The sequence below is a fragment of the Cupressus sempervirens genome, chromosome 7, assembly GCF_028749045.1.
Source record: "Cupressus sempervirens isolate cs-2001-9-10 chromosome 7, ASM2874904v1, whole genome shotgun sequence".
Taxonomy (NCBI): domain Eukaryota; kingdom Viridiplantae; phylum Streptophyta; class Pinopsida; order Cupressales; family Cupressaceae; genus Cupressus; species Cupressus sempervirens.
In genome coordinates, this window is record NC_143124.1 from 768,590,216 (window position 1) to 768,610,975 (window position 20,760).

Below are 20,760 nucleotides of genomic sequence, written 5' to 3' on the forward strand. Positions count from 1 at the left end.
TTTAGTAGGACCTTGCAAGATACTTCTATGAATCTTATTTAACACTCACTTTAGGAATGTGGCCATTTTCTGTTCTCACAAATTCCAAGAATTTTTGTCTAAAAATGAATGATTAATACAAATCAAGAATGGACACACCTCAATAACCCTCAGCTGATCTTGATGAGGGATCTCATCACCATAAAAACTTGAGGAAATAAGTGTTGGAATAAAGAATGCGCAAATTTTGGGAGAATTGAATGACAAACCTTTCAATATGTGTATGCTTGTATTTTTTATTGAACACAGAAGTTACATTGGTGTTTCTACCTTTCTCCCTCCTCATCAATGTCCAAATTAGAGAACTTCATGTTTGCCGAAATTTGACAATAAGAATTGTACAAGAAGATTAGTCATTGGTTGAGTCATAGTAACGAGAATCGTGGTGATTCATGTGATTCGATTCAAGCCAAATGATTTTTTGTGCATCAGTGAATCGAATCAGCAATAAAGGGTTTATGAAATAAGTTACTAAATATCAAGGGTTTTTTAAATTTGTTGATTCGTGGCCGATTTGATTTGGCCTTGCCGATTCCGATTCTCAATACTTTGAGTTGAATAGACCGTGCTTGATATGTGTAGTTGCGGAGGGAAATATCATTAAGATTAACCAATTTCCAAATGTATTTATGCTGGTGTTTCAAGACTTCTTGATGGCCAGCCAATTCTTCACCAGCTTTAAGAGTTCCTGATTGTTGCAAAATAATGGACTCCATTTGATTTGAAGAGGTTTTTGATCACTCAAAACTCAACTAACCATACTATTTTTGCAACAATGATTTAGATTTTCTTAGTACTCTGCTTCAGTGAAACATAATTTACAACGCTTTGAAGCTTACTCTGCTGCAAAACAACCCTTAAACCCAAAAGAAAAAATGGTCAGTAGTTAATCTTCAAATATCAATTGAACTGACCCAATAAGAGTTTTTGTATCCTATTAGTTGAGAATCTTTTATCCTCTGATACAAAATTTCTAAAATCAAAAGTATCTTTAGCATATTGCTACACTCAATTTGCTGCATGCCCATGAACAAGCTTTAGCTCGGCTAAAAGTTGAGAGATAAGTAGTCACAGGAAAAAAAATCTGGTCAAGTGGATGTACAATAAATCAAACTGTCCACCAATTGTCTCTAGAGTGACTCGTGTATAGGAGATGATTTATCATTGGTTCATGATTTTAACTCATTCTCCATAGTTGTAGGGGAAGGATTAATTATCCTTATGGAACCATTCCAAAACATCCTTGGCATGAACCATAAAAATGAGATGGTCATTCTAAGCAATATTGAAGGATGCCTGTATCAGTCTCAACAAAAGTATCTAGATAAGATTTCACGAGCTACAATATAGCAACCCCTTTATCTATGATGGCAAGATTACCAAGATAGACAACACAAATCATAGCCAGAAGCAGCTAAAATTATTTACTATCAAAAGCAGAAAAAGCTACAGCTACACTAACTATTATGGATTGTGGAAATTCATATATTTAAAAGAATCATAACATCGTCACTATTGCTTTTGACAGAAGGATTACCAAGATAGAAAACAAGGATCACTTTGTTACCAAAATTGGTCATTATAAATCTTCTACTTGGCCCAAACAGGATTGGGTCTAGGGATGTGTTCACCATCGGGTACAAATAACATGCAACTTGGGCAACTTGATTTTGCCTTAGGCCCATTTGATATGTATTTGAGGCCTATTTTGTAATGTCCCTCTTAGGAACATCTCTAATTTTTGCCCTGAACAATAATTTTAACTCAAAATGGTAATGGCTTTTTGTCTAAAATTATGAATTTATTATAATATTCAGATTCATAAATTTTTGACATATTTCTGAAAATAAATCACATATTTGATGTTCTGCTAAATTCTTCTCGAAAATGTGATGATTTCATCTTTTATGTCTACGTTGAAAGTGCTTTCACATCTGTCTGGATCAGGGGTTTTTGCCACTAACTCAGCAACAGGTCGTCCTTAAATTGCTAAGAGAATTCAAAGTGTTTCATCCATAAAACTGGTAATTTACCTTGGAAGGTTTTCTTGCTGAGTTTTAATGGTAAACAGTCATTATATTTATTCCAAAATTGATTGATCACTATATCACATTTAATTATGTGTCTGCTGCAGTATGCCTTTTTAATCCATATGCTCTTCCCTCAGATCGGATTGTTTGTAATGATCCCTATTTGGGACCTTTCTTGATTTGTTCTAAAATTCCCAACTAGGATTTGAATTGCACTTGGGGATGGCATTTCATACTAGGAGAATGCCAATTCCCAATAATTATCATATGTTGTCATACATTTAAATCATATTAAGAAACAATCACTGATTTATAATACATAATGAGCCTTTATTCCTTTCTTTTCTCCTACTAAATAACCCCAAGGAGGACGGATGGCTTAAACATCATACACGGGCTTGATTCCTTGGCTAAAAGTGTTAAGTAGTTATTGTTGACTCATTTTTCCTAGCTTAATTTCTTACTTAATGTGTGATGTTTAAGGGTGGCCTGACTCATTTTTCCTAGCTTAATTTCTTACTTAATGTGTGATGTTTAAGGGTGGCCTAAGGAGGATGGTAGAATTATTGTGCTCGGGTATGGAAACAATCTACAAGAGTTTCCCTCATGGTTCTCACCCATTTTGGAATATCCACCTCAATGTGACTGGATTAGTCCTCTCCCTTACAAACTCCCTACCCACTTAGTTGTATTAGTGAATGATTACATAATTAGATGAGTACATATTATTTTTTGAAGTATTGCAAATATATTGATCAACATGCATTACATAGCTGATGCGTAGTTCTAGTTTCATTCTAATTAACATATATAATTTATTTGTATAAGGTAATTCTTATATTCCGAATATATTAGATCATTCTGTTATGTAGACTAAATATGTATACACCAAATATATATTTCAGATATATAATATATCTACTTAATTCTGATTCTATATATATATATATATATATATATATATAAAATTTTGATTCCATTATTTCTAATAGATGTAAAATAGTTTAGACTACATAATGGATCATTATCTTTAATAGAACTCACATATAACATTCTGCAATCAGTATTTCTTTTATTATCTCTTCCTCATGAAGAGTAACATGTATTCTATAATCTCCTATTTCATAATCCAAAGGTCACTCAATTAGCCTCATCAAATTCTTAAATATATTGATCGCTGTCATTGTGTATACACCATCTATAAAGAGACTTAATCAAATATATTGGTTTGCGTAGATGTCTTAGTGAGTCATATTTCATCCTCATATTAATATGCTGTAGATATTTTTGCCAGTGGTCTTTATCGATAATTAGAGTTTCCAGAAACTCCTCTGTCCTTCCTTGGGCACTCGTATCCCCATATCCAATTTGGGAACGTATCTGATATTCCCTGGATACACGTCAAACATTGTACCCATGTCTGCCTAAAAAAACTTGATTTTCCAACCATGCCAAATACTATGGGATTTGATTTATTTAATGATCTGATGTAAATCTTCCCAAATTTGATTTAAAGAAAGCTTTATTAAAGCAATTTAAAAAAAATGGTTTAAGCAAAACCTGTACCAAATGAGAAAGACAAATAAAATGTTTTTCTATTTCAGCAACCCATTTTTTCAGTTATCTTGTAATGCAACTCTACTATGTTTACAAATTGTGGAGTGTAAAATTAACTTATAAGTGTCAATATTGCTTTTGACGTAATGAAAATCTCCTATTATAACTTAAAAACTATGTTAAATATGTGTATGTTTTATTTATCAATGTTGTGTCCAGCCGTATCCATATTGGTGGTCTTAAAAAAATGGCCGTATCCGTACCCCATACCGTATCCGTATTTGTATTTGTATCCATATCCATGCAACTTTGTTGATAATCTTTGTATGGGCCATATGATTGTTGGAAGACATTAGTTACATAGAGTTAGCAGTCTTCTTTCATATTATCTGCCTTTTCCATCTCTGTCATGATCTTCATTATGGTTTGTCACCTCTCCATATAATCTCCTATATGATGCCTTATGTTATGAGATAGTTTGTCCCTTTCTATCTTGCAAATCACAATGATAGTTTGTGTCCAAGAGACATACAAAGTATATTTATAATTGCCTCTTTTCATTATATGTTAATTGCAGCATTGCACATTCAATCGATTCGTTGTAATTGCTATCTCATCGATTTATGATATCTTTCTTGATTGATCATTGATTGTTAAATACTGCGATTACTAGCATTTGACATTAATAGTTCTTCTCAAATCTAATTGACGTCTTCTTTGATATTGCTTAGTGTTATACTAGGCATTGTCTTAATGTTCATCATTTCTTTTAACTGCTTCCAATCGCCAACCTTTGGATCATTGTTAACCATTTATCTTGGTGCATTTACATAATTTATATACATTAATGTGGGTGAGAGGCTTCTTGTTTGATCTTTATAATATTTCCATTTCATCGATAATAATAAAGACAATTGTTGATTAAAATGATTGATTGGATAGTATCGATGTCTTACCAAAAATCCTCTATCCTTAATCGATTATCAATAGGGTGTCATACATCACTGCACATCTTAACAGATTAGATAATCTTAATAGCCGATCCAAATCAATCTTATCCATGTAGTGATAATGTATATCATGCCTTGCTAATGATATGGTAGTGACCCCTTACTCCCAATACTCTCGACTTTGTATTCAGATAACACTAAGGATTGATAATTCTCTACAACGCCAATGGATAATAAGTGGTTGTTTGCGACATTCTCACATACAACCCTGTATAATGGATTTTCCAAATGGAAATTAACCTTTTATGTTTGACCTTATTCATAAAAGGTCTTTAGCCATGGTTGCTATATTATAGATTGTTTATTAAATAAGACTATATTAATTAATATGATATGACCAAAATATTGAATTAATTATTGATCAATCATTAAATAAGGGATTTATGTATGTTTAATTAGAACAATATTTAAAATTTAAACAGTGTATGTATTTAGGAATATATTCGTATTTTAGATATATCAATTAGGGCAAATCACAATCCACCCCTCTCAAATCTGCTTGTCCTCAAGCAACTATATATATTCTATTTATGGTTTAGAGCTTGGCAACAGAACTCTTCTTCTCTAATCATCTAGAGAAATGATTTTTGTCCATCTCATATGGTGCTGATTGAATTTGCCAAAACTATGTTTGAATAATACTATGCCTCAACTTCATCTCTCCCTAGTTGTTCTTATTATTCTAAACCAATCCACAATAAAACCAGACATTCAAAAGTATGAAATATATTTATGAATACATGAAAACCCAAGTCATACACAGTATACTGTTATGTGCCAATTATGGAAGTGATGTTACATGCCAAATATGGAAGTAGTATTATCACCATGACTATATACCAAAGTAATGAGACTCGGACCTGACTCTGACTCGGCAAGGGCAATTCGATTCGTGACCTAGCTTAGACTCGGTCATGACTCATGACCCAACAGTGGCTCGACGAGTCAAGGTATATTAATAGAAATACATTAGAGAAATATTAAATATTTGACAACTATGCAGGTCGGAGTCATGGGTCATTTTGACCTGACATGGGTAACCTAACTCACCGACCCGTATGACTTGCGTGACTCGCGGCAAGTCTCATTACTATGCTATGTACTAATGTCATGCAACAAGTTCTATGATTAACAAAGGAACAATATAAATAATAATATCATAGAAAACAGAACAAAGGAACAATATAAATAACAATATCATAGAAAACACACGACAGTTGCAAAATACTATTTTCATTGATCATACTAGAGTCTTATATTAAAGCATAAGCATAATAGTTCCAATATTAACCACATCCTCATTTATTTACAATTCCGTTCAAATAGACTCAACACGGTTGGTTAAGTCTCCAACTATCACCAACTAACGACACAACCGACACCATTTCAAAAGAATGTTTTATTCACTAACAAAAGTCTTATAAACTATTCATGGCATAATTGCCACCTACTCACGAAGACAAAAAGTATACACATTAATGCATGAAATCACAAAGCATACATGAAATATACACACAATACAGATATTGTTAGGTTCATTTTTATTAATTAGAAAACAAAGAATGTTAAATGTGTCTTTCATAGTCAATTGTGATTTAGTTTGGTAGGAAAGCCTTGACAGGGTGCCTGTAATCTGCTCAACCCAACCAAGCCCAAGAGTGCATGGTGTCCCACTATAACAAGTCACCCCTTGGCCCACGAGAGGGAAGAACATCCCACTACGAAAATTCCTATTAGGAATAACAATGCACAACACACAACTCAGGGGGTGAATTAGTTGTGACCAAATTAAAATATTAAACCATTAGCCACATATCAAATTTGTAAACTTAAAGGCAATACAAAGCAAATAACACCATAACACATAACATCGTATTTTTTTGTGTGGAAACCTGTCAGGGGAAAAACCACAGTAGAGATCAAACCCACTAGATGGTGTATTAGCACATTTAATACCCTGTTAAAGGTAGATAAGGAATGTAAATGCATTTAGGCACTCACTTGGAGCTCACCGGTCTATTACAACAAGGACAACAACCCAGATTGACAACAATTCAAATATAATAAGGGCAACAAATCAATAAGTGTACAACAATCCACTGTGGAAAACAATCCATTGAGATGAATAGACTGAAGGCATCAACTATGCCAATACAATTCCTTTGAAGTACATTGTTACATTCCACTCATACCTCTTCTCAATCATCTCTGATCTCTGTCTCCAATACAAACTCACATTATCAGCTTCGCATCATATCATTCTCTCCATTAGTTCTTATGCATGCAAACACTTGAATTAACAAATGAACTCATTTCTTTATGCCTGTCTCCAACATTTATTAGGTTATTCCCCTTTCACTATCTAATGAGAACACTGACTTCCGAGTCTTCAATTCTCAAAAATCCGAAAGTAAAAGAAAATCCAAGTCTTCTTGATGCATCTAGAATCGTAGATCAAAATTCTATTCCATTGAAACTCACTGAAGAGTATATCGGACTTTTGTCTGAAATAGCTCTCAATAAATATTGTTTGTAACTAGTCTTCAACAAAACCTTTGTAACTTCTTTGAATCAACTTGGAAACACAAGCTATGAAAAATATAGCATAAAGGCTCACCAAACATCATCCCATAAGGTTCGAAAGCTCAAGTTCAACAAACTATAATAACCCTAGCTGGCTATATCCTTAACAATCATCAATTTTCTTCATTATTTTATAGTTGACATTTCATCAAACATTTGGTAGTCTTTATTGTTATTGTTGCAAATTTGATAATCTGATTTTCAATATTACACTAGACAATGCAATTGGGAACTTACAATTTCAGATCAATTTAATACTAAGAAATTTGTATGAATGACTATTTACCGTACAGGGTAAGAACTTAACACATGTAGTATAACACGATTCAATGCAAAATGGATACTTTATTCATATATGCACTAAATGATTACAATCGAATACAATGCCTACAATGATGATTCCAAAGTCCATCTTGGACGGTATACATATACCTCTCCAAAGGGGTGACTCAAGCATCACGCGCCCATTCAGATACTACTCTACCCGTCAGCTACACTATACATTTTACCGATAACATCATCCCCCCCAAAAGAAAAGCCATCTCCGGACGACAATACAACAAAATTCAAGGTAAACAAAATACATCAGTGCATAAATACTAGACAGAGGGATGCGTTCTTGGCATAGTGGCCTCCGCGCCCTCAACTCGTTTAGCTCCGCCTGTAGCTTGTAGACCTGTTCTTTCCTAGTCTTCAGTTCTACCGCTGCTTCCATCTGAAGCTCTAGGTTTGACTGCATCATCTCTCTGACTTCTCCCAACTCCTTCTCTATTGCCACCTGTTCTTTTTCTACTACCAACTAACTCTATCTGACTAACAGGGCTGTCCTCTCGGATTGTCAGGCCGCTCTCTCAGATTCCCAAGCTGCCCTCTCTGAAGCTCACTTGGTAGCTAACTCCTCTCGAGCTCTCTTAGTTGCCACTTGATCCGCTTGACTCCTCCGAAGAGTGTAGTACGCCTCCCTGTGTAACTTCACTCTCTCATGAGTCAAAGCCTTTACCCGGCTCTCCATACTAGGATCTCTCTTCGTGGCCCAGTCCTGCCACATCTCCGCAGTCTCCACATTCAGCCATCCCCTCTCCTCAAAACAAACTGTAAAGGCAACGTTGCCAAATGTTTACCGTACATGGTAAGAAACTTAACACATGTAGTATAGCATGATTTAACGTAGAATATATACTTTATTCATATATGCACTCAATGATTACAATCCGAATACAATGACTACAATGATGATTTCAAAGTCCATCTCGGACGGTATACATATACCTCTCCGAAGGGGTGACTCAAGCGTCACACGCCCGTTCGGATACTACTTTACACGTCGGCTACACTATACATTTTACCGACAACAATGCCAACATTAATTCCTAATTCTGCCCTACGAACTGTGCAATTATATAATTATGAAAACAAAGGATTTGCTCTAGCTTTAATTCATTACCAAAAATGTTTCAAACAAATAGTAACAACAATAATATATTAAAATGTCAAGAACTTGGAAATATAGAGTGGCTTTGACTTTTAATTTGCAGTCCAATGTGAATCTACATCAGTCCCAATAATTTATATCACAAGCCATATAAATTGAATGCAACTCTTGAAAATTGTAACACGACCCCTTAGAATTGTCACACAAACCCTTCTTAGGTGAACATGACCCTGTAATTGATAAATTGCTGCCCTTTAGTAAAACGACAATCCTCTAACATTCCGAATGAACTCCTAGCCAGGACGTAGAAGCATAAAATTAATAATTCAGCCTTCAATTTGTTCTCCAAAATCTAGTCTTCAACACTTGTTCAATCAACTTCTCAATAACATTAGATATAGTAGAGAAGCAATCACAATTTGCTCCAGAATCTAGTCTTCAACACTTGTTCAATCAACTTCTCAATAACAGTAGATGTAGTAGAGAAGCAATTACAATTTTCTTTACCTCAGTAGCAAATTGCAAGATAAACTCAGAATCTAACCCTTATACTTCAGCAAGGGCACAAAACCACAGACTCAGAATTGTCACAAAGATAACAAGCAAAGAGAGAAAAAATAATTAGATGCTTTTCTCATCAAATGTCCTCATATTTATAATCTCCAAATGACACCAGTTTCCCAAAAGAACTCCATTTACACAACATTAAAATATAATAAAATGTCATTAATATAATTTATTAATTGCTTTTGGCTCCAAAAATTACCTTTTCCACCATAACTTAATATTTTGACACTCAAGGCCACTGTTTCTTGTTCTCATGATTTAGAATTTTTCGTCTTGGTTCCAACGAGCTATGATACTGAGGTGACCAACCAACAACACCAACAAAAATAGCAACCTCAGCGTATTTAGATGAATAATAATAATAATTCACCCATCTTGCGAAAACAACTGAAGAAGCATCAGAATCGAAATCTGACAACACTAAAGTGATCTTGATGATGAAAGACGATGAATGAACTTGACCAGGTGACTTACTATAAATAGGCACTCCCTCAAAGATTCTTGGAGCCCAAACTGGAAGCCTGAAATAAAAATTGAGAACATCGCACAACTCCTTTGACTCAACTGAGCTCATCGGAACCAATAGTTTGACTTATTATAAATAGTAAGTCTCTCAAATGGAGCCAAAACACACCATAGATTGCTGAAAAGCCTATAACCCCACAATTGAGACCCTCAATCTCACTATCATCTCATGAGGGTCGCAATGGTGAACTAACCAAGCCAACTGCAGGAACCTGCTAAAAATGGGGACATTACACAAACTGTGTCTTTACAGAAACTCTTTTTGCACTATTCATAATGGTTTCTCGATCAGCCTCATTGAAGTCTTAAATATATTGATTGCTGCCATTGTGTATACACCGCCTATAGACTTAGTCAAATATATTGGTTTATGATGCATAGATGTCTCAATGAATCATATTTCATCCTTATATTAATCCGCTATAGATATATTTGCCAATTGTCTTTACTTGATAATCTTTGTATGGGCCATATGATTATTGGAAGACACTGTCTACATAGAGTCGATAATCTTCTTTTGCATACTATCTACCTTTGTCAACTCTATCATGATTTTCATTATGGTTTTGTCACCTCTCCACATAATCTTCTATATAGTGCCTTATGGTACAAAATAGATTTTCCCTTTATATCTTGCAAGTTGCAGTGATAGGCTGCATCCAAGAGGCATGAAAATTCTACACATAATTGCCTTTTTTCATCATATGCTAATCTTTATTTGATATATTTGCCAATTGTGTTTACTTGATAATCTTTGTATGGGCCATATGATTGTTGGAAGACATTGGCTACATAGAGTTGATAATCTTCTTTTGCATACTATCTACCTTTGCTAACTCTATCATGATTTTCACTATGGTTTTGTCACCTCTCCACATAATCTTCTATATAATGCCTTGTGGTATGAGATAGATGGCCCGTTTATATCTTGCAAGTTATAGTGATAGGTTGCATCCAAGAGACATGAAAAGTCTACTCATAACTGCCTCTTTTCATCACATGCTAATCACACCATTGCACATTCTATTGATTAGTTGTAATTGCCAACTCATCTATTGAAGATAATCTTTATTTACTGATCATTGAAAGTTAAATACTGCAATTACTGCCATTTGACTTTAATAGTTTTTCTCAAATCTAATTAATGTCTTCTCTGATATTGCTTAGCGTTATATTAGTCGTTGTCTTAATGCTAATCATTTCGTTTAACTACTTCCAATCGCCAATCTTTTGATCATTGTTATCCCCTTATTTTGGTGGATTTACATAATTTATCTACCTTGATGTGGGCAAGAGGCTTCCTGTTCGATCCTAATAATATTTCTGTTTCATCGGTAATGATAAAGATAATCTTTGATTAATATGATTGATTGGATAGTATCACTCTATTATCAAAACTCTTCTATCCTAAATCGATTATCATTGAGGTGTCATCCATCACTGCACATCTTAAGATACTAGAGAATCTTTGTAGCCAATCCGAATCAATCTTTATTTATGCAATGATAATGTATGTTATGCCTTGCTAATGATATGGTAGTGGCCCCTTACTTTCGATTTTTCTGACTTTGAAATTGGATAACGCCAAGATTCGATAATTATCTATGATGCCCATGGATAATAAGTGGTTGCTTGCAGCATCCTCGCATACAACACAGTATAGTGGATCTTTTAAATGGAAACTAACATATTTGACTTTATTTATAATTTGTCTTTAGTCATGGCCTTTATATTATAGATTAATATTAACGACTAATATTATATTGATTAATATGACGCAACAATGTACAATACAACGGTAAGTTGCTAGTCTCTTATTTGGGAGGTCTTGAGTTCAAACTACTTGAGCTTAACAAATGATAATTGATCTTGATAAGTAATAATAATTAAAATTGGCTTTGGCCCATTACCCATCAAAATAAAATAAAATGAGATTGAGTATTAATATTAATTTTGTATTATTGATTAATATTATATATATATCAATTAAGACTATTAATTAGTATGATATAACCAAAATACTGGATTCATTATTGATCAATCATTAAATAAGGGATTTATGAATTTATTATTTGAGCAATATTTAAATAAAGTGTGTGCATTTAAGAATATAGTCGTATTGTAGATACATCAATTAGGCTCATGATATTGTTTACTTTTTTTTCTCTCCTCTTTATTCGATGCCTTTCCTCCAAGTAAGGTCCTTCCTTACATAGCTTCTATTGGTGGGGTCATACTCCTTCACTTGGAAGGGACGCATCCTTCCAAATCAAATTGTTTTTTTTTTAAAATATATTTAATCGCTGCTCTCTTATTCCATGTTTTTTCCCTAGCCTTCAAGCATGGTCAGCCAGAAAAGTAATAATATATTAATATCATACTTTGTTTTATTTGTGCCCATTGTGTCCTACTCGGCCCTTTGTGCAGGAAACAATTTGTCTTAACTATTTTTATTTATTTAATTGAGTCAACGCTCCTTATAGTGCTGTGATTAGTGTTATAAAACCATAATCTCAGGTGGGGCATGACATAAATAGGGTGCAGTCTCATTCTATCCACTCCTCAAAATGTCATATTTCATTTCAAAACTTGTTTTGTGAATGGATAGTAAAATCAGGCATGCAAATGACAACTATGATATGATTAGTATTGTAGAAGTGACCTAAAAGCTTACGAGCAGTCCTTTTCTTTTGTATTTGATAAAAAAAGGCATTCAAAAAACAAAGTCATATGCACATGTTGGTTAAACCTTGACATTCCTTCACTCATTCCTCACTTTCAAAAGGAATAATTGCTATGCCAATGGGAAAAATCAATGGTTCATTGTCATTGGTGCATATTAGAAGCTTTTGGAAATAGCTTTTGAAGGCTTTGGATCCCTAGTTGTTATCCTGAACTTTGAGTAGTAATCTCTAAAAAGATCTTTTCACTCTAGCCTCTCAAAAAAATAATATTTTAACATATTTATTATCTATATGGTAACATTTTAGAAATCCAGGAGATTTTTTGGAATGCCAAAAAATTGTTGAAACAAAATTCATTAAGTAAACACCAGGTTTTGTTAGTATGGTATTAAATGTCTGCAAAATCGAGTTTGAGCACAAGATATGTCGCAAATTCCAAGTTTTGATAGTATGATATTAAACGTCAACAAAAATTCAGGTTTGCTTTCCATAAATTCTTTTCTTTGCATTAGCATCGTTCATATATATTTAATCCAAATGCAAGGGATTTGCAAAATGAAGATTTAAGGCAGGTTTGACTATCAAAAGCCTTTTCAAATTATTTCATGTAGCTGTTAGATGAAATGATGAATATTTGTGAGTCTCAGATTATTATAAAAACCAAATACTTACTTTTGCTTCATTTAGAGTTCAAGATTGAGATTATTACTTCTGATTAGGTCGGCATTCAATATTTGAGAACTATTATCTTATCTAGTTCTCATTTTGTACATTTCATAGAAGTTTGGTGCTATTTTTTTCTTCTGTGTTTTTAATAGGGTGTGACAATGATCAAGTTCCTGACTGATGGTGTCTTGCTAAGAGAAATGATGGAGGATCCTCTCTTGTCCAAATATAGGTGTGACACTCGACTCATTCTTGTTGCAAATGGTGAAATAAACAAAAAAAAGCCAAGTTGCAAATTGGAGTGAGGCATGATATCTAAATTGCACACTAAGTTATGGATGTCCTATCTACATAAAATACATGAATACACTTAGGACATGCTATGTTTTTCAAAGATGTGAAATATATGTTTTTTGATTATATATTTTTAAAATGTGGTCACTCTTAGACATGTGTGGATCATGTGAATTCATTTCTCCATCCAACACAAGTAGACAAAATCATTTAATGCACATTAGTGTTATGTAAGATTAACTTCACCTATGGATTCACATGGACATATCCACGTCATTTGCATATTGACATGAAATTACCTCATAAGTTCTCTCATGTATATTTTGTAAGGTTGTTGCAACCATAGTTCAAAAAATTGGATTTTGCAATAACTTGAGTGCACGAAATTTTTTAAGAACTTGACTTGACAAAAACCTAGGGTAAATCTTGGTGAAATTCTCAAACATCAAAAAAATATGAATTTGTAAATTTTTTTTTCAAAAACATGCATATTTGTGACTGTAGGAGCATATTTGGCCTTTGCTCTACCTACACTACAGTAGTCCATGGGTGTGGTTCCCGATAAATGCAAAGGGTGAAAAGAATGATGAACACAAGTGCAATGCATGGTGGGGTTTGGAATTCCTTAATGTTGTTAATGTTTCAAATTTGGATAGTGTGGATTGGCTTTTTGTAAAGGAGATGAGTTATAAGTTGAATGCAGATACAATGGAGGTAGGAGTAGAATTTTTTATCAAGTAAGAGGAAAAGTGAATATGTTTTTCATAGTACAGATTTAGGAAGTCTTTCAATCATGTTTTAAGATATATATAAACAATAATGATAATATATCAGATGTTATCCCTATTATGGAGGTTCCATTTTGGTCTGTAATATTTATTCCTCGTCATTACGGGGTATGACCCCCTTAACCCAATTCACTGATAAAAAAGAATACTTAAAGCAACACTGAACATAATGAATATACAATAATAATGAAAAAATTAAAAAAAATCTAGAAATAAATAATAAATTTAAACAATATAGCTTTATACATACCTCTGGATTGGTTGACAATTGCACTAGAATAAATTAAAATGTTGACAAAAAACAAATGCTGTAGATAGTTGAATCACAGTAGATTACTTCAGTTATATTATACAATCTGTCAGTGTAGTTATGGCACTTTGGTTGGGTATAGTAGTTTAAGGTACTTGCAAATGATTGGGAACCCTTGCAACAGTGGGCACGTATAAATGCTTCTCTTTTAGTGGGGAAAAGGTACTGCATTGTGCAAGAAGTACCTCCTCCCAATTTTGTATGATGAACATTGATAAGTAAAAGACACTTGTTATACTTTCACATTCAAAATATTGCTTATTATGTTCTCACGTGATTCAATCCTACATGTATAATTCTATTTAGTGAACAACTCTAAGAGAAGTTCACAAAAGCAAACTGGAATGCCACCAAAAAATAAAACAGTTTTGAAAAATTAAAATGCCCAAAAAAATGTACAGGAAAAAGGATCACTGAAGTAGAAAAATGGAACAACTGTCTTCCTCATTAGCTTGTACAATTATTTAATCAAAATGATTCAGGTTAGATTTTAAAAACAGATAAATCGCCAAGTATTCAGTGTGGCTGGAAAAATAAGACTTTTTTTTTTTTTTATCCCAAGCAGGTATGGTATTTGAACAATATTCACATTATACCATATTTATATCTATATCAGGTAAATAGTATGTGTGTTGAGGGAGGGGGTGGGCATATCCTCGGATGTTGATTTCTTGCAAGGAAAATTCCAGGGTTAGCATCTTAGTTTGCAAACTCTCAGAGTTACCGAGTACTCAATTATTTTTGCTGGCTGAGTTCTCTCAGGTTAAACTCTTGTGTATTTATATATGTAAAAAAATGTTGATAAAAAGTATCGATGCAGAGAAAGCATTAGATTAGATGCATTTTTCACATGATGATAATGCTATAAAACTACGCATTTTCTCTGTTGAAATGTCAATTTCTAATTTAATACATTTTGTAATTGAATTCTACAAAAAAATATGTTTCTATAAGAGATTTTAAATTTTAGTACTTCCTATGTTGCCGAGTTTTTCCCGAGTTTTTGTCGAGTATATGCCAAGTTGAAAATTTTGGGCTTGCCGAGTACTCTCTGAGTCCAAGTCTGCAAACTATGGTTAGCATAAAGAAACAATCAATTTTGATCTCAACTAAACATTTCTTGACTTTGACAATGATAATAGTAAAAAGTGAGGTAGAAATGAGACAACCATGCTTGATACAAATATTGACCATCTTGTATAGTGCTCTAACACCGCGTTTAAGTGAGAGGAATGTCAAAAACCTTTATCCTCCTTTAGAGATTATCTATGGGAAAAAAATTTCAAGGATTTTTTGATCACAATAAATAGAAAAGGAGACTGTCTTTGTTGTTTCTGCAATCCTGAGAAAGAACTCCAAACATGTTAAGATGAGTAGTAATAGAGTTTTGGTTTTAGAAATCAGCTTGAACATTATCTTCATATTCCCATCTCCTATACATTGATTGGTGCTAAGCTCTAAATTAAACAATAAAGCTTTGCTAAAAAGATGCTAATTATGGTATTTTGACAATTAGATGTTCCATTTTGACTTCTGTATTTATAATATGGGAAAAACAAGCTTTCAATCCACCTTTTATAGAGACCTTGCTTAATCACCTCATTAGAATGACACTATGAAACAGGAGAATGTGGCTGACACGAAAATTCTGCTTTACAGGCTTCAATATTGGTAGCCTTATTTTTGTCTCAACATATATCCCAAAATTAATTGTCATTGTTTTAGATAACCCATATGAGTTGAATGAGCTAGATATAATGCAATTACCCAATGGCCAATATAAGCAGGAAAATATAAGGTATAGCAAGGAAAGAATTCCAGTCATTTATAATGTTATTCCGTGCTTCTTTGGTTTTGCTGGTTATAATAGTTCTCCAATACCTTCTGGATCTTTTCTACAAAGCTCTAAGATCTCATGGTGATAAATTAGAATTTGACACTGGTTCTTTTTTCATCAGGAGCTCATAGTTATTTATTCTAACATCTATATTAATCTTGCAAGAGTTTTCTTTTGTCCTTTTTTTAGAATTTGCACTCAGTATGTATCAAGGATTTGATGATTGAGGGTTTTGTTTAACCAGTAAAGATCTTGTACATTTAAGCATCTTGATTACTCGAATGTGAGAGTTTTAGTACTTAACTCGATCATGTCATTTTATTAGGAATACCTGAACAGGCAAAACTTGTAAGAAATTGGATAATTTTTCTCTTTCATGGCACATACAATTAACGTTGTTTTTGTTATTTTTTAAGCTATATAAGTAAAGCTAAAAGAATATTATGCTGGACAGCGTATGACCATCTTCAATGCTATATGTTACCAGCATTATTAAGGAGCGGATAGGGGAGATAATTTATTTGATGACACAATGAAAGACATGCACAGTCTGGGCCCTGTTTTCAGAGCTTAGAGATGATAAGGTCACAAAAATATGTCACTGTTAAAGCTCAACACTATACATATTAGAAACTTAAAAAATAGTGCAGCAATTTATATACAAATTAAGGTCTTAATATAGAGTATACAGTATATTATGCGAGTTTGGTTCTTACAGACTACACAACACATACTTTTGCTCCTCAAGTTTATCAAATCTTTGTGTTCACTTTTGTTTTCTCAAATGTCTTGAAGTATCCTGAATTATTGGCCCTGAGAAATGTTTTCCAAATAAAAAATTTAATTAAAGTTATCAGTTGTGCAGTGTTATAATGGTTGATGAGGCCCATGAGAGAAGTATCTCAACTGACATGCTTTTAGGACTCTTGAAGAAGGTGAAAAATATAGCAAGTGTTTAATTACAATCTTTTTTTTTCTAATAACAAATAGCACCACATCATTGATAAAATTACTAACTACAGTGATGCTTATTAGGTTCAACGACGAAGGCCTGGGTTGCGATTGGTTATTTCATCTGCAACTATTGAGGCAAAGTTGATGGCTTCCTTCTTTAACACCAGGTTCTAGTGTTTATCACTTCTTCTCAATATGTTTTGGGGTTTTATGGTTTGTGTCACTATATATGCTACCATGTTCCTGACAACATTTATGATATGCTGTGGGGCATTGATACATTAATTTGTGGATTATACAAAATTAATAGTGATAGACAAAGAAGTTGTAGGAATTTACTTTCACACTGATACGAAGATATTGGATTTATTTTCTATTTTGATGTCACTTTTTTTTAATGTTGAATGGGACTTGTAAATCTATGCTTGCTAAATGCAATATTTCCAAGAGTCATTAGGTTGTGTTTCTTTGACATCTACAAATGGTAGATCCAAGTCACTTGGACCTCTCCCATGCCAGCTTGAAGCTTGCTTTTTGTGCATAGCATTTCTTATAGGTGGAAGATGGCTTATGCTAGCTTCATCATCTCCACTGTCATTGGTCACATGCCTTGAGGTTCTCCCTTGGACAATCAAGGTTGTACTCCTACCAACTATGGGTTGAGATAGATTGTATCCTTTCCCAACACTAGATCTGTTGTCTTTGCTCTCTACATGAAGTGGACACCTAAGAGCACTTATCTTTTGATTCCCCATTTACTATGATTTCTAAGGGAGGTAATATTGCCTCTTTAGGGACCTAAACAACAATTTATGCAGTTTCTTTATATATCTAGACCAACAATGCCTTGCCCTTTATCTTTGAGAGATTGTCACTCTTCAGCACCAATCCTTGCATAGCTAGAGCCCCTAGGTTGAACATTCCTCCTTTTAGTGCATCTAAGAGACTAATAGTTCTAAATTGTGTTTTGATGTGACTACTTCACACATGATGTAGATAGACCCGTGGGATGATGTCTCTCACAAAGTTTTTCTTGGCAGCATGGTTTAGCAACTTAGCTCTTGCTTAACAACAGAGATCTACTTCTCTTTGGTGACTCCCTAACCATAGAGAGAGACACATATTATGATTTTCTTTAGTAGTACAGGAGTTACTTTCCTTGAGTCTTAGTCACTTCTTGATAAAAATTATCAAATCTTTTATTGATCCTTTTGTGGTGATCGACGTGACACTAGTGGCTTGTCCATTTTTGGCGTATAATGTGATACTTGATGCAACATTCCTATCTTTCTAGTCCTCGCTAACTTATGCTCTTTGGGTTCTTGTGCCCCCTACATGGCTATTTGCATTTCATTCTTTATCACATGTTTTTGTGGTCCCTAGTTGTTATGTATATTTGTATTTGGTTTTTTCCCTTTGTGGTGTCTATTAAGATAATATCTTATACTTTCTATAATAGTCAACTACTTGTCTGTAGTCCGTCTTTCAGTCTAGATAGGAATGTTTCCTATCCTGTCTCTTTTTTCTTCAGTCCAGATAGGAATGTTTCCTATCCTGTCTCTAGTTTTGTTTTTAATTCCGTCTTCAGTCTACGTTGTTTCTTTTAGAAACAACGTCCTTGTAATTCTTTATAAGGAACACATTTGTTCCTTTGTTAATCAATCAATCATCCGGAAATCCGTTAATCTGCCAACTCTTCTTGAAATTTGTAACATGGTATCAGAGCGAAGTTTTTTTTTGAAAATAATAATTTCTTTTCACAAATTATCAGTAGCTATTTTCGAAATTAAGTATCCGTGATATTTTGCTTCAAACTGGGTTTTTCCATTCGGAGAAATCTCACTATAAATCGAGAGCAGGGTTTCCGTTTTCTGTGAGAAATTCATAGAACTCCTGGTTTTTGGCTAGGGCTTGTGAGACCAGTAAAGGGTGTTTTTTCTGCAAATCACGGCTCTACATTTTCTCTGGTCGGCTTGTGTTCTGCCTGGTTCGTGGTTCGAATGTGCCAACTTTCGGCCGCAGTCTACAAGGCCTGAAGTGGTGCGTTTTTTGGCCGTTTTTTACTGCCATTTTTCTTGCAGCCGGGCTTTAGCTTTCATGCGCCTGTAACAGCGAAATGGTGTTTTTGCCATGCTTCTCAGCTCCTATTTTTTTTCTGACGTTTTTTAAAACAAAACGGCCCTCAATCCGGCCTCTGCGATTTTCCTAAATCTGCGACTGTTTTGGAAGGTCCTCTGTCTTTTTGGCCACTGTTTGCTTCATATTTGGAGTCGTTTTTTTGCATACTCAGTCTATAATCGTGCTTGGGAAGCAGAATCGACCATTTTTATCAAGAAATCTGAAGATTTTTCAAGCATTTTTCAGCCAGGGCCCTTTTTTTTTGAAACCCTAATTTTTGGGGTCGGAAATATTTTTTTGTTTGCAGATTCTTGGTGGGTTTTTCGAGACCTCATTTGGGTCTTCGTCAAAATTTTCTAGGTACCTCATTTTTCGTGCCTCGATTTTCGAGTCGGCGGATTTACATTGCGACTGCAGATTCCTTCTGGGTTTTCTGTCTACTCTTTTGGGCACTTGTCATTTTTTTTTTTCCTGGGTCAGCCTCAACATTGCCTCGAACTTCGTGCAAATGGCATCTTTGACTAATCTGATGTTGGAGGGCAGTCTACGATTCAATGGCCACAATTATAATCATTGGAAGCAGCGCATGTTAACCATCTTCGAATATTGTCGTTTGGATGAGCTTGTTCTAGGCACAAAGACTCGTCCGACCTCTGACCAAGCAGAATAGGACAAGTTTGATGATCGCAATCGAGAGGCTGTTATGCTTCTTAAGCTCTCTGTTATCGATGATCAGCTACCATAGATTCCTTCAGGCAAGTCAGCTGCAGAAATCTGGAAATATCTGAAGGAGCTGCATGAAACATCTGACAAAAGTCGGGCATTCTTTCTAAAGAATCAGTTGTTCTCCATTATGATGGATGAACGTATGTCCTTACAAGAGCATCTGACAAAGATTAAGGACATTCGTGATCAGCTCGAAGCTATTGGTCGGAAAATGGAGGAAGAGGATATGGTAGTCATCATTCTGAAAAGTCTACCATCATCCTATGAGCACTTCATAGAAACACTCAACATTATGTCAACTAATGTTGATCTGAAGTTTCCAGAATTATGCACCAAACTTCTGCAGCAAGATCGTTGGAAACAACAGTTTGGCAGCAGTGCTTCTACAGCCTCCTCAGAGCAGGCATTTGCTGAAAAATCCTTTCAACAGAACATCGGCAACCATCAGTCTTCTCAACCTTTCCAGCATCAACTTTCTGCTCAATCCCTGGATGGCTCTACGAAGAAAAATGTGCAGTGTAATTACTGTCACAAGTTCGGCCATATGAAGTTCGAGTGCCGGAAACGTTTGGCTGCCCAAGCAAGGCAAAATGGTTCCCAGCCAATAGCACAAGTTGTCAAGCTTCCTGATCAAGGCGAA

At 34.3% G+C, this 20,760-nt stretch overlaps 1 protein-coding gene across 7 annotated transcripts in view; it reads left to right on the forward strand.

The window, feature by feature from the left end:
• Positions 1 to 20,760, forward strand: part of LOC149549576 (RNA helicase family protein) — a 282,811-nt gene that overhangs the window by 59,894 nt on the left and 202,157 nt on the right. For 6 of the 7 annotated variants that reach the window (XM_089792897.1, XM_089792899.1, XM_089792898.1 and 3 more), the window contains exons 5-7: positions 13,246 to 13,325; positions 17,188 to 17,257; positions 17,358 to 17,443. In XM_089792897.1, coding sequence (XP_089649023.1) covers positions 13,246 to 13,325; positions 17,188 to 17,257; positions 17,358 to 17,443 — 236 coding nt within the window. Of the gene's footprint in view, positions 1 to 13,245; positions 13,326 to 17,179; positions 17,258 to 17,357; positions 17,444 to 20,760 lie in introns of all 7 variants that reach the window. The other variant, XM_089792901.1, reaches the window with a different exon arrangement.